Consider the following 19650-nt stretch of genomic DNA (forward strand, 5'->3'; position numbering starts at 1 on the left):
GAGATCATGTGATCACATCTTGCCATTAGCACATGAAATAGAATTTAAGAGGAAATTAGATGTTTTTTGATGAAGACTATGCATTATACTCACTCATTATATGAAATAAAATAAAACGTGAAATATATTTTTCCAATTCATATGGGCACAAAATTAACTTGTTTAATTAATAATTTAATTAATATGACCCAGCACAGTAAGACTAGGGGATGGTTATACATGGTGTTTGTAAACTCAGTCCCTCTAGCAAGGATATCATCACCCTGTGTGACTTGCGTGGTAGTTGGGATTCATTTATATCCTTTATGTATCTGCTCATTTGAGGACAATGGTGCAGTCTGGCATATTAAGTCTGTAGATTCTCGCTCATGTGCCGTTTCTATGTGTCTTTAAGGTCCAGTTGAAAAGTGAAGAATCCAAAACATTTGCGATGAAGATTCTCAAGAAACGCCACATTGTGGACACTAGACAGCAGGAGCATATCCGCTCGGAGAAGCAGATCATGCAGGGGGCCCATTCTGACTTCATAGTGAGGTAAAGGCACACCCCTAAGGATGGATGCACCAGCTCCAAAGGGCAGGTCAAGCGCAGCCCTTGCTCCCGCTGAGCTTACCCTTAATGTAGTGATTTCATGTTCCCAAGGAAGGCTGGGGAAAATTGTGTTTGGTTTTCTAAATATAAAAAGGTTTGACCCCATGTTTATTTTTAAAGAGAATCATATTCTCAAAAAAGGATATTTTTCTCAAAAGAGATGTCAACTCAACATTTCATTTTTGTCATAGCTCTGCAAACATCCTCATTGAACACAAGAGACAGAAAACAAAAGAAACAATTACCAAAATCAGTCTATTTAGTGTTAATTTTCTGAAGGATTATTTTTGTGTGTTTGTAGTGTGTGTGTGTGTGTGTTTATGTTCACATGTACTCATGAGCATGTGGGGGGGGTGTGCAGTTAAATGCACCATGTGTGTGGAAGTCAGAGATTGATACCTGTGACTTCTTCAGCCACACTGCACCTTGTTTTTTGAGACATGGTCTCTCACTGAACCTGGAGCTCATTGATTTGGCTGGGCTGACTGACCAGTGAGCTCAAGGTTCTGCCTGTCTCCGACCAGCCAACACTGGGCTTATAGATGGATATAGCTGTGCCCAAATTTCATGGGGTACTGAGGATCTGAACTCACAGCCTCATGTTTACCTGGCAGGTACTTTTACCATCTGAGTTATTCCCCTAACCCCAGTAGGTTTCTTTTATGAAATGGCAACTAATCTGTCTACCTTAATATTTTCATATTACTAATAAGGTGATAATGAAGCTCTTATATGCAAGAGAAATTTTATGGTCAATTTGCCAGTAATACAGAAAGTTAAGATATAAATTTAAGTTACTGTTTACAATCTATATTTATAAAATATGATATACTTTATATCTACATATTTTGTGCTTATGACCACTAAATTTTGCTCAAGGCCATGCTTGGAAAATCAGCAAAATAAGAATGATAGAACCTCCAGAAACTCTCATGTGCACATACCCATTAGGACTAGCCCAAGCCAGAAGCTTCTAGTGCTATAGTTTGTAAGTGTTAGGGGACACTGGCTTCTGGAAGACTTCAGTGCCTGTATCTCATCAAAAATACCAAAACTAGCAATCAAAACTCAAAACACTGCAACCTGAGTACTGGCTTTTATGAGAAGAACATTGCAAGTTATCTCTGTTATCTAGTTTGAAATGTTCAATACAATATTATAAACCCTGCAAGTTGAACCAGAACTCATTCCTTCCACCTCAGCTTCGTACTGCAAACATTCGATACGTGTGCTTAGTACCCTGGCTTAGCTATTAAGCGGCACGTATATGTGTTAAGACACCTTGTTGTAGTCCATAATTTTATATCAATATATCAACAAAATAACTCACCAAACTTAAAAAAATGTTTTAAAAGATAATAATGTTCATACTTTTGTTCTCTTGTTTACTGTTCACAGGCTGTACAGGACATTTAAAGACAGCAAATACTTGTATATGTTGATGGAAGCTTGCCTAGGTGGAGAGCTCTGGACTATTCTCAGGGATAGGTAGGAGATTTAAATCTTTTCTGTCATGTTTTGGAAAACAGAGTGGCCCATAATGGTCTACAAGAGGAATCCATCATCATCATCATCATCATCATCATCATCATCATCATCATAAATAAAATTATATTTACATTTTATGTATGTTTATAATTTCAAATGTAAACATGAGACAGCCAATAGCATATAGAATTTACTATAAGATATGTAAAACTCACCTTGTAACTAGTGGTAAGGGTTGAATCCACATTAAAAATGATCATTAGGAAATTATGTGATTATCAGAATGATCCAGCTCTACACCTCAAATTCCTCACTGTGTGATAACTTGGGGAGACCCAGAGCTGCATCGTAACTACAGTCTGTGTTGCCTGACACTTTAATTGTACCACTCAGTTTTCAGATAGCAACCCTATCTTTTATGGGGTAAATTAATCTTTAGGGGAGAAATCAATCCTCTTATTTGCCCCTCTTTATGTAAACAATTTTATTTGCCCTCCTGCCCTTCCTTAGGAGGTAAAATTTGCCTAGAGAGTACATATTTGTTTCTCTGAATTGTGAAAAGTTGTTTTCTTTATTTTTCTGTCATCTACATTTTTTTTGTTGTTTTAAAAAACAACTTTGTTTTCCTACAAATACTTTTTGGTTACTTCCTATAAAGGACCTGTGTTAGAGATCAATTCTAGAGCCTTGTACCTGCTAAACAAATAATCTATCACTGAGCTACATTCCCAAATATTGGCTTTTTGCAATAGGGCCTATTATGTAGCCCAAGCTGCCCTGAACTCTTGCTCCCCTTGCCTCTGCCTCCAGAGTGCTGGCATTGTAGGTGTGTGCCATTGTCTTTGCACTTTTGGAAAACTTCTTTTTCGTATTTGTTCCAACGGTGCCTTCAAGTTCTTCTCCATTGGATAATCACCACTACCACCCCCACCCCTGCAAAACTTAACTAGAGATAGCCCTGATGTCCCTAAGAGTCATAAAAATTTTAACTATCTGTTACTTTTTTAGATAACCCAGATCAAGTGGTTCTTTATAAATTCCTGACTAGGTTCTCCTTCCCAAATCTACCTGTTTAGTGCCTTTGTGTCTTCATATAGAGTATATATTCAGGCCTTTGATCCCAGTGGCCTTACTCATATATATGTGTTAAATAGATCGCTTTCTGCTCTAATATAATTTCATATACTAGTGTTTTGTTTGATTTATCAGTTATCGTAGCATGAATAATAAAAATCCAAAGACTGATATTGGGGTTCAGGCTGAAGACCAGAGAATAAAAGTGGCCAATCACTAGAGTTCTCACCTCTATCAATGCTTAGACTGAAAGGGATAATTGTGACCTCTGATTATATCTCCAAATTGCACTGCTCCTTAGACTGCCTAGACTGCAATGCTGTCCACCAAAACTCAACTGCTCTTTGAGACTACACTGGGTTCCTGCCTTATATTCTCTCTAGTGCTGGGATTAAAGGTGTGAGCTTTGTTTCTCTTTTAGACTGCTTAACTCTCATGTAGCCCAGGGTGGTCTTGAACTCACAAATATCCATCTGTCTCCTGAGTGCTAGGTGTAAAGGTGTGGCCACCACTGCCTGTCATCTATGGCTAACTAGCGGTTACAGGTGTGGCTGACTAGTGGCTTCGCTCTTAACTGGGTGTGTGGTTAACTAGTGGCATAGCTCTGCATTCTGATCTTCAGGAAAGCTTCATTTGTTTAGATTACAAACAAAATATCACCACAAGTTATGATTAAAAGAACCATAAAAGAACTGCATGTGGTTGACACAGGATGAGGTCAACACCTATATTAAGCTACCATATCAGGGCAAATTACTGCATTGTCGTTAATAATTGAGTCATGATTTTGTGGCAGGTATAGTGAGAGTATCCTGGATATATTTTAGGATAGGTGTGGTCCCACTCCTCAGAACTTGCTGACTATTCCAAAACTATTGTTTTGCCTGTGATTTCGCCTCTGACATTCTTCATGTGTTCGCCTATATCATTTTCAATCTGCTAGTTTGTGTGAAGCCTTGTTTCTATTTTCTGTTAATTAAAACAGGAGGCTTGTAAATAGAATTAAACAGGGAAGTGTAATAAACTGTACAGAGGAAGGTCCAGCCATGCCCTCAGAGCTCTGTAAAATTTGTGTTTTTCCTTTATTGAAACAGTAATTATAATAACAGCACTAGAACTCAGCCTGCAAGTATCAGACGTGCCCACTCATCAATATTCAGTGTATTTTTGCAGGGAAATATCACCTTGTATTTTTTTCTCACACCTCTTGAGATTACAATTTAGTTAGTCACACGTGAGCTACACTTACTCAGCAGGATTACAAAAGGTGACTGTGAAGAAACTGATCCCCTTGGGAGGAGTGGATGGGTAGACAATAACAGTGACAACTCATTCCTCCATCTCCAGGGGCTGTGTTATGTCCTTCCCTTCCCCCTCCCTTGTGCCATCCTTGAGTTCTGGGTACACGGTTTCTTTGAAGTCCAGGGAATGTGACTGATAGTCCATGACAAACCTTATTGTAGAGAAACAATGGCTGCTTAGTTCTCCCAATGATTCCAAAATTCTGAATCTCCTATGGAATTATTGCATGGAAAACTATTATAAATATATAGACTTGGAATCATTTCCCCCATCCATACTCTTTCTTCTGTGTACAAATATAATCTCATTCTTTTATTCTACATGAATTTATTTTACCTTCTTAATAAAATAATGGGAGCCAAGTTTGCTAGTTCATTCCTGTAATTCCAGCTAATCAGGAAGCTGGAGGCAAAATTCCAAAATTCAAAGACATTCTAGGCCAGCAGATCTCAGCCTGTGGGTCTTGACTCCTTGGTGGTCAAATGACCCTTTCACATTGGGTCACGTATCAGGTATCCTGCATATCAGGTGCTTACAGTTCATAACAGTAGCAAACTTACAGTTATGAAGAAGGAACAAAAGTAATTATATGGGGTCACCACAACATGAGGAACTGTATTAATGAGTCACAGCATTAGGAAGGCTGAGAAGCACTGCTCTAGACCATCATAGTAAGACTCCGTGCTGAATATTAAAATATATACTTGCATAGCATATAAAGATTTCTGATTTAGAACCTTATGATGAAAAACAATTACAGAACAAACAAATAAAAAACACCTAGGCCAATTCATTCACTTTTTCTTCTTGTGTCCAAAGAAGGCCATAATAAGGACAATATTACGCTGATAGTATACAAGAAGAGCATATGAGACTATTGGAAAGCAGACTTGTGTGACAATATTCTTTATTAAAAGTACTCTCATGCAACCTAAGCGCACACACACATACAAAACCGAGAATTAGATTGATGCTACACGTAGCCAAGCTGTGAGGACTGTCAAGACCTAAGCTAAACATGATGTATTAATTATCCCCCATATTCCCAGGTTTACTCTTTAGTAGCTATGATAACTTATCATCTAGTTCATGAGACATTTTTCTTCAAAAGTTCTTTTTTGTTCTATGGGATAAGACAACTACAAATTGTATTTTATTTGATCATCTCTAACATATAAAGAATTAATAACTCCTGAAACTTTTAAAACTATAGTTAGCTAACATAATAAATACATATTAGTATTTGTGTTATCAAATAGAATTCAATAATGCATTAGCATGTTAATAAGACATAGGACATATATGTGTCAATGTGAGTATTTTACATATAATTTAATCTAGTAAAGCTGCATGTTGATTATTAGATTTTTTTTATTTGTTTGTTCATTTTCTTTCTGCTGGATAACTTAAGTATCTCAGAAATCATGATTTTTCAAATCACACACCACCTCAATTTCTCATCATATGTCTTCCTGGATAGAGTTTAGGTCCTGGCTATTTTGTGGAGGGTTATTATTTAATTTCTTCTTTGGTCACTTAATAGATGGCACTGATTTAAAGTATTCTAAAGAAATGAGTCTGTCTACCCAATAGCCTAGCCACCCCACTTTACAATGAGTCATAAGCCTGCATATTACAACATACTTCAGATTTGTGTTCTCACTAATGACTGCTGTCACTTGTTAGTGGTTCCTGGCCCCATTTCATAAGAGATATTTTGTCTTTGTTACATTCTGACATCTCGGCATTCAGTTTCTGGTAAGCTGAGTAAATGCTGTGATTTAATTTTAATTTCAGTTCATCAATTAATATATATATAATATATATACTATATATATTATATATATATATATCCCTCTATTTCTATCAAATTGTCATTTCATACCATTTAGCTAAAACAGCAACTCCTAAAGAACGTCTGAGAGCCTATTCCCGTAGTTTGACTTGAAATGATATAGCTGTCAATGCTAATTTCTTTATTTCAAAGAGCTAAACAGAATAAATGATTTATTTCTTTGAGCAACTCTCTCAACTGTTGTTAAAATAAGATTTCACTTCTATTTAGATCAAATTTATATTGCCATTACCAACTCTAATTGTGATTTTTCATTTTGAGTCACTCTAATGCTATGCTCTGTGGCTACTTTCAGTAGCCTTGATCAGTAGTGGGACAATGCACTACTGATACATTGTTGGCATGAATACATTTCTCAAAGTTTGAGACAAGGATTTCCTTAAACCTTTAAAAAGCAGTTACACATAAGCTTTTATATGGGATATACTCAATATAGATTGTTGAAAGAATTAGAAACCAACCTTCTAGAACCTTCTAAATTTGAAAATGGCTCAGATCCAGGATTGGTACTCCTGAAGAAAGAAAATATTCAATCTCTGAATTCAAACAAGCCATGCAGTGTGAAGTCTTCTAAAACTTCAGTCATGTGCTGTTTTGATTAGCATTTGTCTGGAATGTTTTATGTTCAGGGAGATTAAAGTCATATACAACATGGAATGTATATATACCTACATACATTTATGTATATTCATGTTTGTTTTTTAAATTAAAACATTTATTTTCAAAGAATGCTCTATTCTTAATAGGCAAACATACTAAGACTTTATTAAGAGCAAAGGAGAAAAGGAACTCAAAGCAATGCTCTAATCCTTTTCCAGTCTCCAGGATTGCAGATTTGTAGGTCTGCCTAGGTTTTCTACCCCTTAAAGGGCAATTAAAGCCTAAGGAACACCATTTATTCCCTGCTATGTATGCGTTTCTTTCCAGATAACCTTCCTCCACCCCTAGAAATTCACATTTGTGTTACTTGGTATCATTGGGACAATGGTATATTCTTAGTAATGTGAGCTAAAGTTCTGATATTTAGAGGAATAGATGTCATCATACCTAGAGCTTAATTAAATCTTGAATTTTATTTGTGTGATTTGTGTTTGAGATAAGGGCTCTCTACAGTCCAGGCTGGCCTCTTACCTACGCCTCCTGGGTATTGGGATTATAGTTATAAGCTATTATGCCTAGCTTAGCTGTATTTCAGACCAGCTTGTTGTTTTAGTAACTACTCAGTGGATACATAAGATAAATGAAGTCTGCACAGCTGAACATACTATTTCTAAATAAAAATGGGTTTCAAGACATCTGCTTTAGGCTTGGATTTGCAGGTGAATTTTGTAAATATGTAGCCACATTAAAATGCTCAGGTTGTTAAACTTCACTCCAGTTTTTAAAAAGAAGCAAGTGTCACCAAAATGCAAGCAAGCATCAGAGACATACCTATGAGCAAGCTCCTGCACTGCTGTTTATTGGACACCACCTGAAGTTGTGGTAGCTCCTATTTCACCACAGCCACTTCAAGAGCTGATAAAGTTCTTGCAAACACCCATAAATTGTGAAGTTATTCCATTGAACCTCGTTATTAGAGAAAGAAGAAAAAGAGTACACTTATCTTAAGTTCTAGAGGCAAGGAGTGACCTTGGAGCCCTCTTTTATTAATATTTTATCAATAAACTTATATATATATATATATATGTACAGATAAGACTGAGAGAGACAGAGAAAGTGCTTTCTCATAAATGTTGCAGTTTAACATTTCCTTTCAATGAGTTTTTCTTGTAGCTGTATTTTAGTTCCATTTCTTCCTACTGATGAGAAGGCAATGGTGCAGAAGGTAGATACTGTCTGTCTTGATGTCAAAGAAGTTCCAGAGACCTAACATATAGCTGGTGAGAAGATATGTGCAGTTCTTGGCATGGTTCTCTGTAAACAGGGACCTCTTTCATTTTCACATTCACAAGAACCATATCTACACCATTTAAAAAGATCCATATATAAATTTGCTAAAACTAACCATGAACAAATCGGTATACTTAAATTGTTTGTTAATTATCCATAATATACATATATGTTTATTATTGAAAGTGAATAATCTCTCTGTTCAATCCAACTTATTTGGACTAGAGATATAGCTAAATGATACAGGATTTGACAAGTGTATATATGAAGAACTAACTGAGTTTGATCCCAAGTAACAAAGAATAAACAATAAATGAATGAATGAATGAAAATAACCTCTCCTTTGAAAAGCAAACACTTAGTAAGCAAGTGCTAATATAGGACTCATTCTTCTGCCCACAGCAGGGACTCTGCATTTTTTATATAGCGGTGGGCTGTTAAGAGGAAGCCACAAAGTTCACGAAACTTTAAAGTTGTTGATCACTTCTTGAGCCTTCCAGGAAGTTGGATTTAACTGTCCCACTCTTAAGGGTAATAATTCTTTGGCTTGATCCTCCGATGTTTTAAAAATGCTAATGGAATGAAACCCATGTCATATGGAGCCCTTTAGACATTGCCCTCTGAGCCAACTTTAGTGCAGAAATAAAATGAACTCGCATGCACAGGAACCAGTTTTTCTCTCGAGAATTAATTGCTTATACACTGTTCATTGCGTTTTCTGTTTTCAGGGGTTCGTTTGAAGATTCGACAACCAGATTTTATACAGCATGTGTGGTAGAAGCATTCGCCTATCTGCATTCCAAAGGAATTATTTACAGGGACCTCAAGCCAGAAAATCTCATCCTAGACCATCGAGGTTATGCCAAGCTGGTCAGTGTATTCCACACAAGGGTCGTGACCTAAGCTCTAAGGACTCATGTTCATTTGTTAACACAAAATTGACTTTCCACTTCAGTGTTATAACTTCTTGTAAGAGGTGTTAGCATCATAGTTTTCAATTACAATGTTTCAAATTATTTAAAGTTTTATGAGAAATTAAATTTGCTAGGTTTGAACTAATAACACCCCCACAAAACATGTGTTCCATCAACTTTCAGGAAATGCCCTTGTTGGCACGTATTCATAGACCTGAAATCACTTATACATAATAGTCCTTATTTCTGCCCAGCTTTCTTCCATCTAAATGCAATGGAAATTAGTGCTATACATGACTGTGAACATCTTAGTATATGATATTTAAGAATAATGTTCATGAGGAATGAGTTCTGAGGTAGTATTATCTACATTGTGCTAACTGCAGTAACACTAATAATTGGTTAAGCGTTCTTAGAGCTACTGTGTAAGAGAAGCTCTTTCATTTAAAAACGTCCACCTTCTGTGAGCTTTGGACCTGTTGGTACCTGATTCTAGTTGTAAACTTTTGAAATTGTTACCCAGGCTTGGATTTTAAAATACATCTGTATCAATGGAATGTAACTATTTGCATCTAAACTAACTTTGCAAAAAGGAGCTTTCTGTATTTGCAGCTCCTCCAGAAAGTTCCACAAAAGAGGATATACTTTGTTTTATCTGCTTGTCATATGTTCAATACTAGAACTGTCAACTTCATACTGTCCAGAAGAAGGCATGTGTAGTCTAGGAAAACTTTTATATTAACCCACCTGGATCTCTGCCTCTTTTAAGCAGAAATTCTTTTCTCTATGCCACAATCACTATTGGCAAAAAAAAAGTAGAAAAAGTAAGAAAACATTTCTAGAAAGAGCCTTTTATTCCAATGGTTTCAATTTTATCTATGTTCAGGGTTCACTTTCTTCGTTGGAACAGAATTTGAATGGGGCATCTGTGTTTGCAACATATGTGATTCCTTTTAGAAGACAGGACTGTAATGACTTTTATTTCTGTATTGGTATCATCAGTCTACTCAGCTAAATGCATAGTTTTCTACAACTTGATCATAAATAGCTTAAGTGTGTTGCTTTCTCTCTCCATAAGGTTGACTTTGGCTTTGCAAAGAAAATAGGATTTGGAAAGAAAACATGGACTTTTTGTGGGACTCCAGAATACGTAGCCCCAGAGATCATCCTGAACAAAGGCCATGACATTTCAGCTGACTATTGGTCACTAGGAATTCTAATGTATGAGCTTCTGACTGGCAGGTATGGACATTTACAGGGAACTGCAAATAACAATAGGCCTCAGACAGCTGTGCACTCCTGCCTTTGGCACTCTGATTTGATGATCCTTTCGCAGGAACAGTGATTGGTCAAGTCAATAAAATAATGAACCCAATGAAAGTTTCAGCAACAGAAAAACTGACAAATGGGGTGATGTTGTTTTTAAATTTAATTATTTAGAATTTAGATTAAATATTTTAATGTTATTGAAGAGAATATAAATATATTCTTTAATACCATTTTATTACCAGTGTCAGTAAAAATTAACTTGGAAGGAAAGCTATAGATACATTTGTTTCTCATCATTCAAAATTTGTTTCTCATCATTCAATAATCTCAAATATTTTTCAGACACTAGGAGATTAAACAGAATTGTGTGTGTATCCATTTGAGTGGCAACTAAAGCTACAATCCCTAGCTAATAATATACTAAAGTAAATAGAAACACACAAACAATCAAAGGTGGTACTACCATAGCCTAAAAGTGAAGAAATGAACTCATATTAATGACAAGGGTTCATAAAATAAAATAATTCTTAAGATTTATTACCTGGGGCTGGAGAGATTGCTCAGTGGTTAAGAACACTAGCTGGATTTCCAGAAATCCTGAGTTCAATTCCCAGCAACCAGGGATATATGCAGACAGAACACTGTATATAAAATAAATAAATATTTAGAAGAGAAAGAAGGAGGAGGAGGAGGAGGAGGAGGAGGAGGAGGAGGAGGAGGAGGAGGAGAGAAGAAGAAGAAGAAGAAGAAGAAGAAGAAGAAGAAGAAGAAGAAGAAGAAGAAGAAGAAGAAGAAGAAGAAGAAGAAGATTACCCAAAGAGGAATAAACTCTGTATTTAGAGAGTCAGGAATATGATAATCACCCAAGTGCCACCTGTGAGGCAGTGTGGAAAAAGCGGTAGAGTTCTGGAGACAGCACAATGACAAACACAGGGAAAAGAAAGGGTCAAAGGAAGGAGGGACCATTGCACAAGCTGCATCCATCAGTGATTTTGCTAAAAAGTAGCCTGTGAAGACTTCCACAGTGCTTTGTTATTTCTTTAACTCTCATTCCATTGTCATTAGCATAATGTGTATTTCATTCCATTGTCATAGCTAATGCAATTCCCCCACATAACAGCTGACATCATGAATGTGGCTGTAACTTTCTGATTCTTATTCAGAGAGTTAAAATACCATCTCTGTGTGTCTTCTTCCTGACAGCCCACCTTTCTCAGGCCCAGACCCTATGAAAACCTATAACATCATACTGCGGGGGATTGACATGATAGAATTTCCAAAGAAGATTGCAAAAAATGCTGCTAATTTAATTAAAAAATTATGCAGGTAAGTATTTGAACTGCATCATTTTAAAAGGATCATAATGTGAAAATATTCAACTTTTTTCACATGACAATTGTTTCATTTTTAGGGACAACCCATCAGAAAGGTTAGGAAATTTGAAAAACGGAGTGAAAGACATTCAAAAACACAAGTAAGTGATCTTTCTTATAAGTGAAAAAGTATGACAGATTTCCCCAGGGTGGAAGTTTTTAGTTATTGGTTAGAACATTCAAAGAGAGTGCTAGCCTTTTGTAAACCTTTCTATGTGTATCTGGAAATTATACTCATTGATATCCAGCAATCCATTGACTCAGTTTCTCTCAACAGTTACCAGTATTTATTTGTTGTACACCTTTGGAACAAAGAAAAATATGTATATTTCTAATTTTGAGACTCTGTTCTCTCTGTTGCATAAGGAAAACAAAATTGCTCCCTGAATCATACCCTATTTTTTAAATTAAAGGCAAAATGTATAGAGATACATAGATAGAGGTTTCTAATTGTCAGTCACTGTGGGATGTGAGAGATAGGGACACAACTCTATATTGCACTTAGTGTAGATGAAGCTTTTCTTTAGGGTATCTTTACTCAGGTGAAAATAGGATTCTTGACTTTGCTGCAGAAAGCACTGCACTCAGATCAGGCTAAGATGAAGCAGAGCTCAAGTTATTGAAAGAGATTTCTAATGTAAATAGTCAGAAAGAATATACCCAAGTGCAGATGTGAGCTGCTCAAAAGTGCCACACTTGGGTGTCTTAACAGTAGCCGTGTGCTCAATTTTGATGATTATTAAATTGTATATTCAAGGATTGCTAGCAATCTTTTTATTTCCTTTTTTCCTTATTTTGGCAAATGAGATCAGAAGATTGTTCTAGAGATACCTGGGATAGGATGAAAAATCTGGTAAGATAAAACTATGACTTACCAGGGTTGCAAAAGGGGATTAGGACATTTTTTACTATGTGTGGCCTTTCCAGTGAGAGTCCTAGATAATATTAAACTTATAGCTGGGAGAGAAGAAAGGCCATGTACATGTAAGCCTTAAGCAGATTCCTTGCCATTTTAACAATTCTGTAGAAAAGTAACATTGGGTCTATGTAGCAAATGGTTAGTTGGGATGGAACTGTTGGCTCTGATCTAGCAGGAGGCTTTGACCAGACTCCAGAGTGAAGCCTTTCTCCTCCTTCTCATGTCCTCTTAATTTTCTCTTTCTGTCTTGCCTTGGTTTCCTTCTCTGAGACTATGAGCCCTTAATCTTAATGGCAGATAATATTCAAAGATCTATATTTTAAAAATGTCTTTGCTCTGAAAAAGGATGCAAACATTGAACATCCAGACAACTAAAATCTCAACCTGCAGACTGAGATGAGATGAGAAAGTCTGAGTTTGGATACTGGAGGAATCATCATCCCATGGAAATCTCCATGAGACAGTATGGTTACCTGGGACAACATATCATATAAATAAGAGAGTGTAACATAGATTGTTATATTTAGTATTAGCAACCAAAACAACAGAGCCTCTTTACTCATGAGATATCTGACTATTGTGATGCTGGCATCTAATTAAAACTGAAGTCAGCATCTAACCTAGATTGATCTTCGGACTTGACACAAAGCCTGGCTACCAGATATATATACTTCACTCTAATAATGAAGGGCATGGGTTCTCCATGTGCTTCTATCAGAATAGTAAGGGTCACTGTCCTTATTATCTTTTTTAAATGTAGTGTTTGAGAATCTCACATATGTACACAATGAAAAATGATTGTATCCACCCTATATTTCCTCTTCCATTTCCTCATGGATACCTTTTGAATTTCAAAGTCAGAGCCCTTGGGCTCTCATAAAACCTACTGATAGTTCTATACTGGTCAAGTGGCAAAACATAAAAGAATAATTCCAAGAAGGAATCCAGTGTAGAATAAATTACAAAGAAAACAGAGTAAGGTTGCGACCATTGAGTATGCTAACTGTGCCTAAAAACAGAAGGACACAAAACCAAACATGTAAATTTGTAAGGGGGAATTTATCTTTGGATTTAGGAAGTTATTATATTAAGATGTCTTGTTTATTTATTATTTCTTGTTTGAAGACAATTTTTAGAGCTTTACAGAATTTACAAGTTTAAGTGGCATGTTCTTGGGATATCACTGAGGCTAGGGAGCCTCTGGAGGGAAAATTTTATTATATAACATTTTGAGTTCTCTCACTCTGTGTGATTAGATATCTATCCACCCTGAGAAGTTGTCAGCACACATAAGAGATACTTATATTCTTGACAGGAAAGCATTTGAGTAAGATCTCATTGTCAATCTCGTTCTCAGAATGTACCATCCCTTTGTAGTGAGTTAAGGAAAGGTGCTTAGTTCTGCCTCCTTGGTGATTATGGAGACAGACCAGACAAGACATTGTAACTATTTGGATTAGAGACTTTATGATCCTTTAACCCCAAAGACATAAATGACGAGAACAGTTAATGCCTTTCTTCCCAGGGGAGCATGAGTCACAAAGTCTCTGGATACTTTTCTTTTGAGCTGTTAGAAACAAGAGATTTATGTTGCCTTGAGTTCACCAGTCATTTCCGTCAGTATGTGGCTATGCCTTCTCTAATTTGGTATAAGATAGAATTGCATTTGGTCTGGGAAAGGTTTATTAGAGCCATTTCTGTTTATCATCTACCAACATTGCCACAGCTACTATAGCTTGTGAGCATCTTAACTATTTACACACTGTAGAGACCAGCTGCAGAAGCAAGCTGTGAATGTCCCCTAGTTTTTAAGAGAGGAGTCATAACACTGTCTTATCCTGCCTCATATAAAACACAAGGCTTTTCTAAATGAAAACTTCCCAGTGCTGGGGCTGATAAGAATTCCTGTGGCTTAGGGTCATTCTTATCAATACCACACAAGTCTATTTAGTAAGTGGTTCTAAGTTGCTAGTTAAGGCAAAGAACCAAGCCCCAATAATGAAAAGAAAATTGACATTGTCTTTAACTGTTCAGAGTTTTCTGGGACACTTTGATGTTGACTGCAGGTTTTGTTAAGAAATCTTGAGCAACTTCATTCTTCAAAAGCATCCATCATCAGAGCTGAAAGCCCATAATTCCCTTAGGAGGATAGAGCTAGTTAGGGATGGTATCTGTGCTGTTTTAGCACTTGTAGAACATCAGCCCAGGTCCTCTGTCTTTGGAAATCTCCACTGAAAAGTCAAGCGTTACTCTGACAGGTTTGCCTTTAGAATGACTTGTTCTTCTGTCTTCCACTTTCAGTTTCCTTTCTTTGTCCTGTTAGTCAAAACATTTAATGCTTTGGTTATTATATTATACACAGAGATCCTTTTCTGGTCCTGCCTCTCTGGTGCCCTTTAATGGGCATCTCTTTCCTTAGATTTGGGATTTTTCTTCTATGGATTTATTGAAAATCTATTTGTGCCTTTGACCTGGGTTTCTTCATGTATCCCTATAACTTGTATGTTTGGTCTTTTTATAGTGTATCAGATTTCCTGAAATTCAGGTAGGCCCCCTAGACGCATTCCCTACAGCTATGTGATAGCAGTGTGGTGGGTAGGGTAGCTAACATGCACATGGCTGTGAAGATGTGCTATGGGACCTAGAGGAGCTCCAGGAGTAGAGTCAGACTGGATGTGGTGGACATGGTAGTTAGTAGGCAGGTGGGTGGAATAAGTTTGAGAGACATGCCAAAAATTCCTGGTTGGATTCCATATGATGCCAGGATGCATCGGGAGATGAGGTGACTGGTAGGCAGGCACACTGGGCAGAATGGGTCTGGGGGAACCCACATGGAGTTATGGCTTGTATTCTAATGAAGGATTTTAAGAGCCAGCCTTAAAAGTCTTCACTCAGGGTTCAAAGGAGACAGTACAATAAGTGAAGGAACTAAAATCCGAGGGCTATAGAAAAAGAATCTTCTCACAACATGTTATTTCTACCCACATGCTCTTTATTGTTCTGCTGTACTGCAAAAGTTTCCAGCTTATAAACACTTACAATCAGCAATTCTCTGGCTCTAGACCAGTATAATGTTAGACTTTTTCAGGGTCATAGAAACTGATAAGAGTTTTACACATGGGGGAAGAGCTCATGGACCCAAGACTGACAGCTTGGAAAACAGCACAGGACAGAACCAGGCCCCCTGCACATGGGTGTCAGTTAGGAGGCCTGAGCAGTCTATGGGACCCCTGGTAACGGAACAGCATTTATACCTAGTACATGAATGGACATTGGGAGCCCATTCTCCATGGAGGGATACTCTCTCAGCCTAGACACACGGGGGAGGGCCTAGGCCCTGCCCCAAATGATATGACAGACTTTGATGATCCTCCAAAGAAAGCCTCACCCTTCCTATGGAGCAGAAGAGGGAAGGGATGGGATGGGGGGTCGGTGGAGGGCATAGGAGAATGGCAGGAAGAGGGAACTGGGATTGATATATAAAATAAGATTGTTTCTAGTTTAAAATTTTTTAAAAAGGAAAAAAATTTTACACAAAGTGGTAACTGCCAGCCTTTCTTTATTGGTCAGAGTGGGAGTGGTTTAAGCTTCCAAGAACTTGTTAAAGGAAAAGGTGGTTGGGAGGAGGGAGAGATTGTCATTAGGGAAATCCAAAAGGGGAATGTGTGAGCTTTGCTATTTTCTTAAATGTGACTAGGTAAATAAGCTAAAAGTTATAAGCAGTGAAAATCAGGAACAAAGAAAGAATCATCTTTTTTTCAGTGTATCACTTTTCTACAGTGTGTGGAGGGAATATTGTGTAACTAGCCAGCATATGTAAACAATGGGAGAAGTGTGTGGCACTTGATTCCTGTTAGTACTTTTGCCACCTGTTAGCTGGCTAAAAGGAATCTTTTGGCTCTAAGGATTATACCCTATGCCATCTCTCAGGATAACACACAAGCAGTAAATTTCTTGCTTCAATAGACCCAGGTAAAAATAAGTACAAAGACTTAGGGATTTGCTTTAAGGTCAATGTGAGATTAGCTTGGAACAGCAATTCCCTATCTGCTGGCAGAGTGACTCCAGGACACTCTTATTCTCTACCTCTCTGAGAGCTATGACTCAACAACTTTAGACATGCTGTAATTCTTGTCCTTGGGCATCTGTGAGTGTCTCAATTGAGGTCTCTTTGTGTGGACAATAACACTGACCAACTATCTGCCAAGGAAGATAATTGCAGTGGGGGACAGACTTCTAAGTTTATACAAAGACCTGGTTGAGAGAGTAAGGGAATTGACTGTGATTACTTTCTTGCCAGAATCACGCACTGCTGGGGGCAGTCATCCAATATAACAATACATAGAGGGAAATGTGTCAAGTAAACAATTAACATGTTGTACTGCTTGTGGGAAAAAACATCCCCAAACTATAATGTGAGAGAAAGAGCTCTTCACACAAGAAATCTGTAATGAGACAGTTAACGTGTTCAGAAGGCAGTATTGTAACACAAATAAATAAATGACCCAGAGACCAATATTGGGGTTCAGGTTTCAAGCTGAGTATCAGAAAAGCAAAGCAGCTGGCCACTAGCTCTCACCTCTGGCTCAGGCTGAATGGGCTGTTCCTGTCCCAAGAGCTCTCACCACGCCTCCAACTGTAACCTCTCCTCAGTGTAGCTGGAGAATGAATGCCTCTCTGAGACCTTGCTTCTGTTTTATATACTTCCCTAAGGTTGGGATTAAAGGTGTGAGCTGTAATTCTCTTTTGTGTAGATCTGGGTGGCCTTGGACTCAGAGAAATCCATCTTCCTCTTAATCCTGAGTCCTAGGATTAAAGGTGTGTACCACCACCTCCTAGCTTCTGGCTGCTGGGATTAAAGGTGTATGCCTGTCTTCTATGGTTTATGGCTGACTACTTTTCTGAATCCTCAGTCAAGCTTTAATAAATCATAAATAATAAATCACTACACAGTATTCCTTATTACCTTGCTAAAAAGGGGTCTATTAGATGTGCATCTCGGATGGTGGTATTCCTTCTATTTACCTTGCTAAATAATGTCTATCTCCATGAGATGTGCATCTCTGATGGGTTGCCCTCTGAAGTATGTGCTGAACTCTCACTGCATAACTCTGTAGTGTTCCACTTGGTTCAGTGGGTAAAGGGGCTGATAGGCTAGAGTGTAGGCAGAAGAGGTCTTAAGAGATCTGCCTATTGTCCCCTGCCAGATCTAGGTGGCTCAGGTTGTTAAGTAGTAGGTAGGGTGGCTGACTTCCAGGTCAATGGAAGGAATCGTGGTGATCTTCCTGGAGTTCTAGTTCAGATTCTCCTCAGGGAACTGGGTAGGGTGGCTGATGGGCAGGCAGGTGGATGGAATGGATCTAGGGATCCTGGAGTTCTGGTTTATACTCCAAGCAGTGTCAGGTGATGTGGCAGGTAGGGTGGCTGAAGTTGAGTAGGCACAGAGGTTCTGATGAAGATCCCTGGTGTTGTGTGTCAGAGCCTAAACAGTACAGGGTAACTGATAGTTATGTAGGCTGAACAGATATAGCATTCCTACTGGGAGTTCCATGTTGGACTCTGTATGGTACCAGGGTGGTGCCAAGGTACCATGGGGGTGGAGTCGCTGATAGACTCCAGATAGTAGAATGGGTCTAGAGATTCTAACTGAAATTCCAAGTCAGACTCCATGCAATGTTGATGGTGTCAGGGCCCCAATGGGTAGGTGGCTATTAGGATGGCAAGTAGAATTGGTCTGAGGAATTTACTTGGAGTTGTTTATCAGGTTTCATATGATTTGGAAGTGGTGAGGTGTGTCAGGTGACTTCTAGGCAGTCACCAAGGCAGAATGAGTGGGGAGAACTTACCTGGAGTTCCAGGGTGTGTATGGAGGTGGAGAATAGGGAGACAACATCGCACACAGGTGGGCAGATAGGCTGCATGGGTCTTGGGATGCTATGGGAGTTCCTGGTTGTACCCCATATTGTGCCCGTGCAGAGCAGTGGATAAATAAGACATAGGGACAGAATGAGTCTAAGGGAACTGCCTGGAGCTCTGGGTCAGATTATAAATTCTGTAGTAACAGCATAGTGGATAGGGTAGCTAATAGGCTCACAGTCTTTATAACAGATACAAGGACCTACTGGGAGCCCTCAGTTAGACTTCATGTTGTATGGTAGTCGCACAGTAGTTAGAGTAGCTGCTTGGCAGATTGAAGGCATCATAGGGACTTTGTGGTTTTGCAGGATATTTAATTACACTGTGATTGTTGGAAAAACCTATATCTAGTTGTGGTATGGTTCAGCCCTGGCACACACCTTTAATCCAAGAGCTTTCTGCTTGAATATTGTAAACAGGATTAAATAAAGTCAACCATATGTAAAGAGTTGGAGCAAGTAATCAGTTTGCAAGAAGTGAAGACAGGATTATTAAGACCCTATCCAAGAAACTTATGCAGTCACCCTGTACACTGATTTACCAAAAAGAGGGGCAAATGGGGATAAGAGAACATTTCTTAGCTAACTTTTGAGGTACATTTTGAGCCACCAAAATCATATATATGGCTATTTCCAACACGGGTAGCTTACCATCCTTGAGAAGATCATTGCTTACTTGGGTGAGTCTTACTCTTCACATGGGTTTCTTTTTCTAGCAACCCCCATGCTGAAGTCTATGTTAAAATATTTTCCTAACCGATTTTCACTCTGCCTCATACTGGCTCATCCTGAGATTATTTTCTGCAGTCAAGTTAAGAATATCATTTTCACCCAGGTAGAGATCTCTGAAAGACTACATCAGGCTGTTACAAGTGACAATGTAGAAATGACCTTTGATCTTCTACCCCCACTGCAACAGGCATATTGATTCCCTGGCAAGGATGGAAAGTATTTGTGACGCATAGAGCTAAGCATATTACAACATTTATTAAATTATGACAGTTCTAAAACTTAGACATACAGACAAAATTGAAATTACAAAAGAAGTTGCATGATAAAT

At 38.0% G+C, this 19650-nt stretch overlaps 1 protein-coding gene across 2 annotated transcripts in view; it reads left to right on the forward strand.

Moving 5' to 3' along the window:
• The window catches only part of Prkg1 (protein kinase cGMP-dependent 1), a 1162521-nt gene that overhangs the window by 1138958 nt on the left and 3913 nt on the right, over positions 1 to 19650 (forward strand). For both annotated transcript variants that reach the window (XM_027406413.2, XM_027406412.2), the window contains exons 11-16: positions 395 to 534; positions 1990 to 2079; positions 8929 to 9070; positions 10193 to 10356; positions 11587 to 11709; positions 11795 to 11857. In XM_027406413.2, coding sequence (XP_027262214.1) covers positions 395 to 534; positions 1990 to 2079; positions 8929 to 9070; positions 10193 to 10356; positions 11587 to 11709; positions 11795 to 11857 — 722 coding nt within the window. The remainder of the gene's footprint in view (positions 1 to 394; positions 535 to 1989; positions 2080 to 8928; positions 9071 to 10192; positions 10357 to 11586; positions 11710 to 11794; positions 11858 to 19650) is intronic.

This window comes from Cricetulus griseus, chromosome 3, assembly GCF_003668045.3.
Source record: "Cricetulus griseus strain 17A/GY chromosome 3, alternate assembly CriGri-PICRH-1.0, whole genome shotgun sequence".
Lineage (NCBI taxonomy): Eukaryota > Metazoa > Chordata > Mammalia > Rodentia > Cricetidae > Cricetulus > Cricetulus griseus.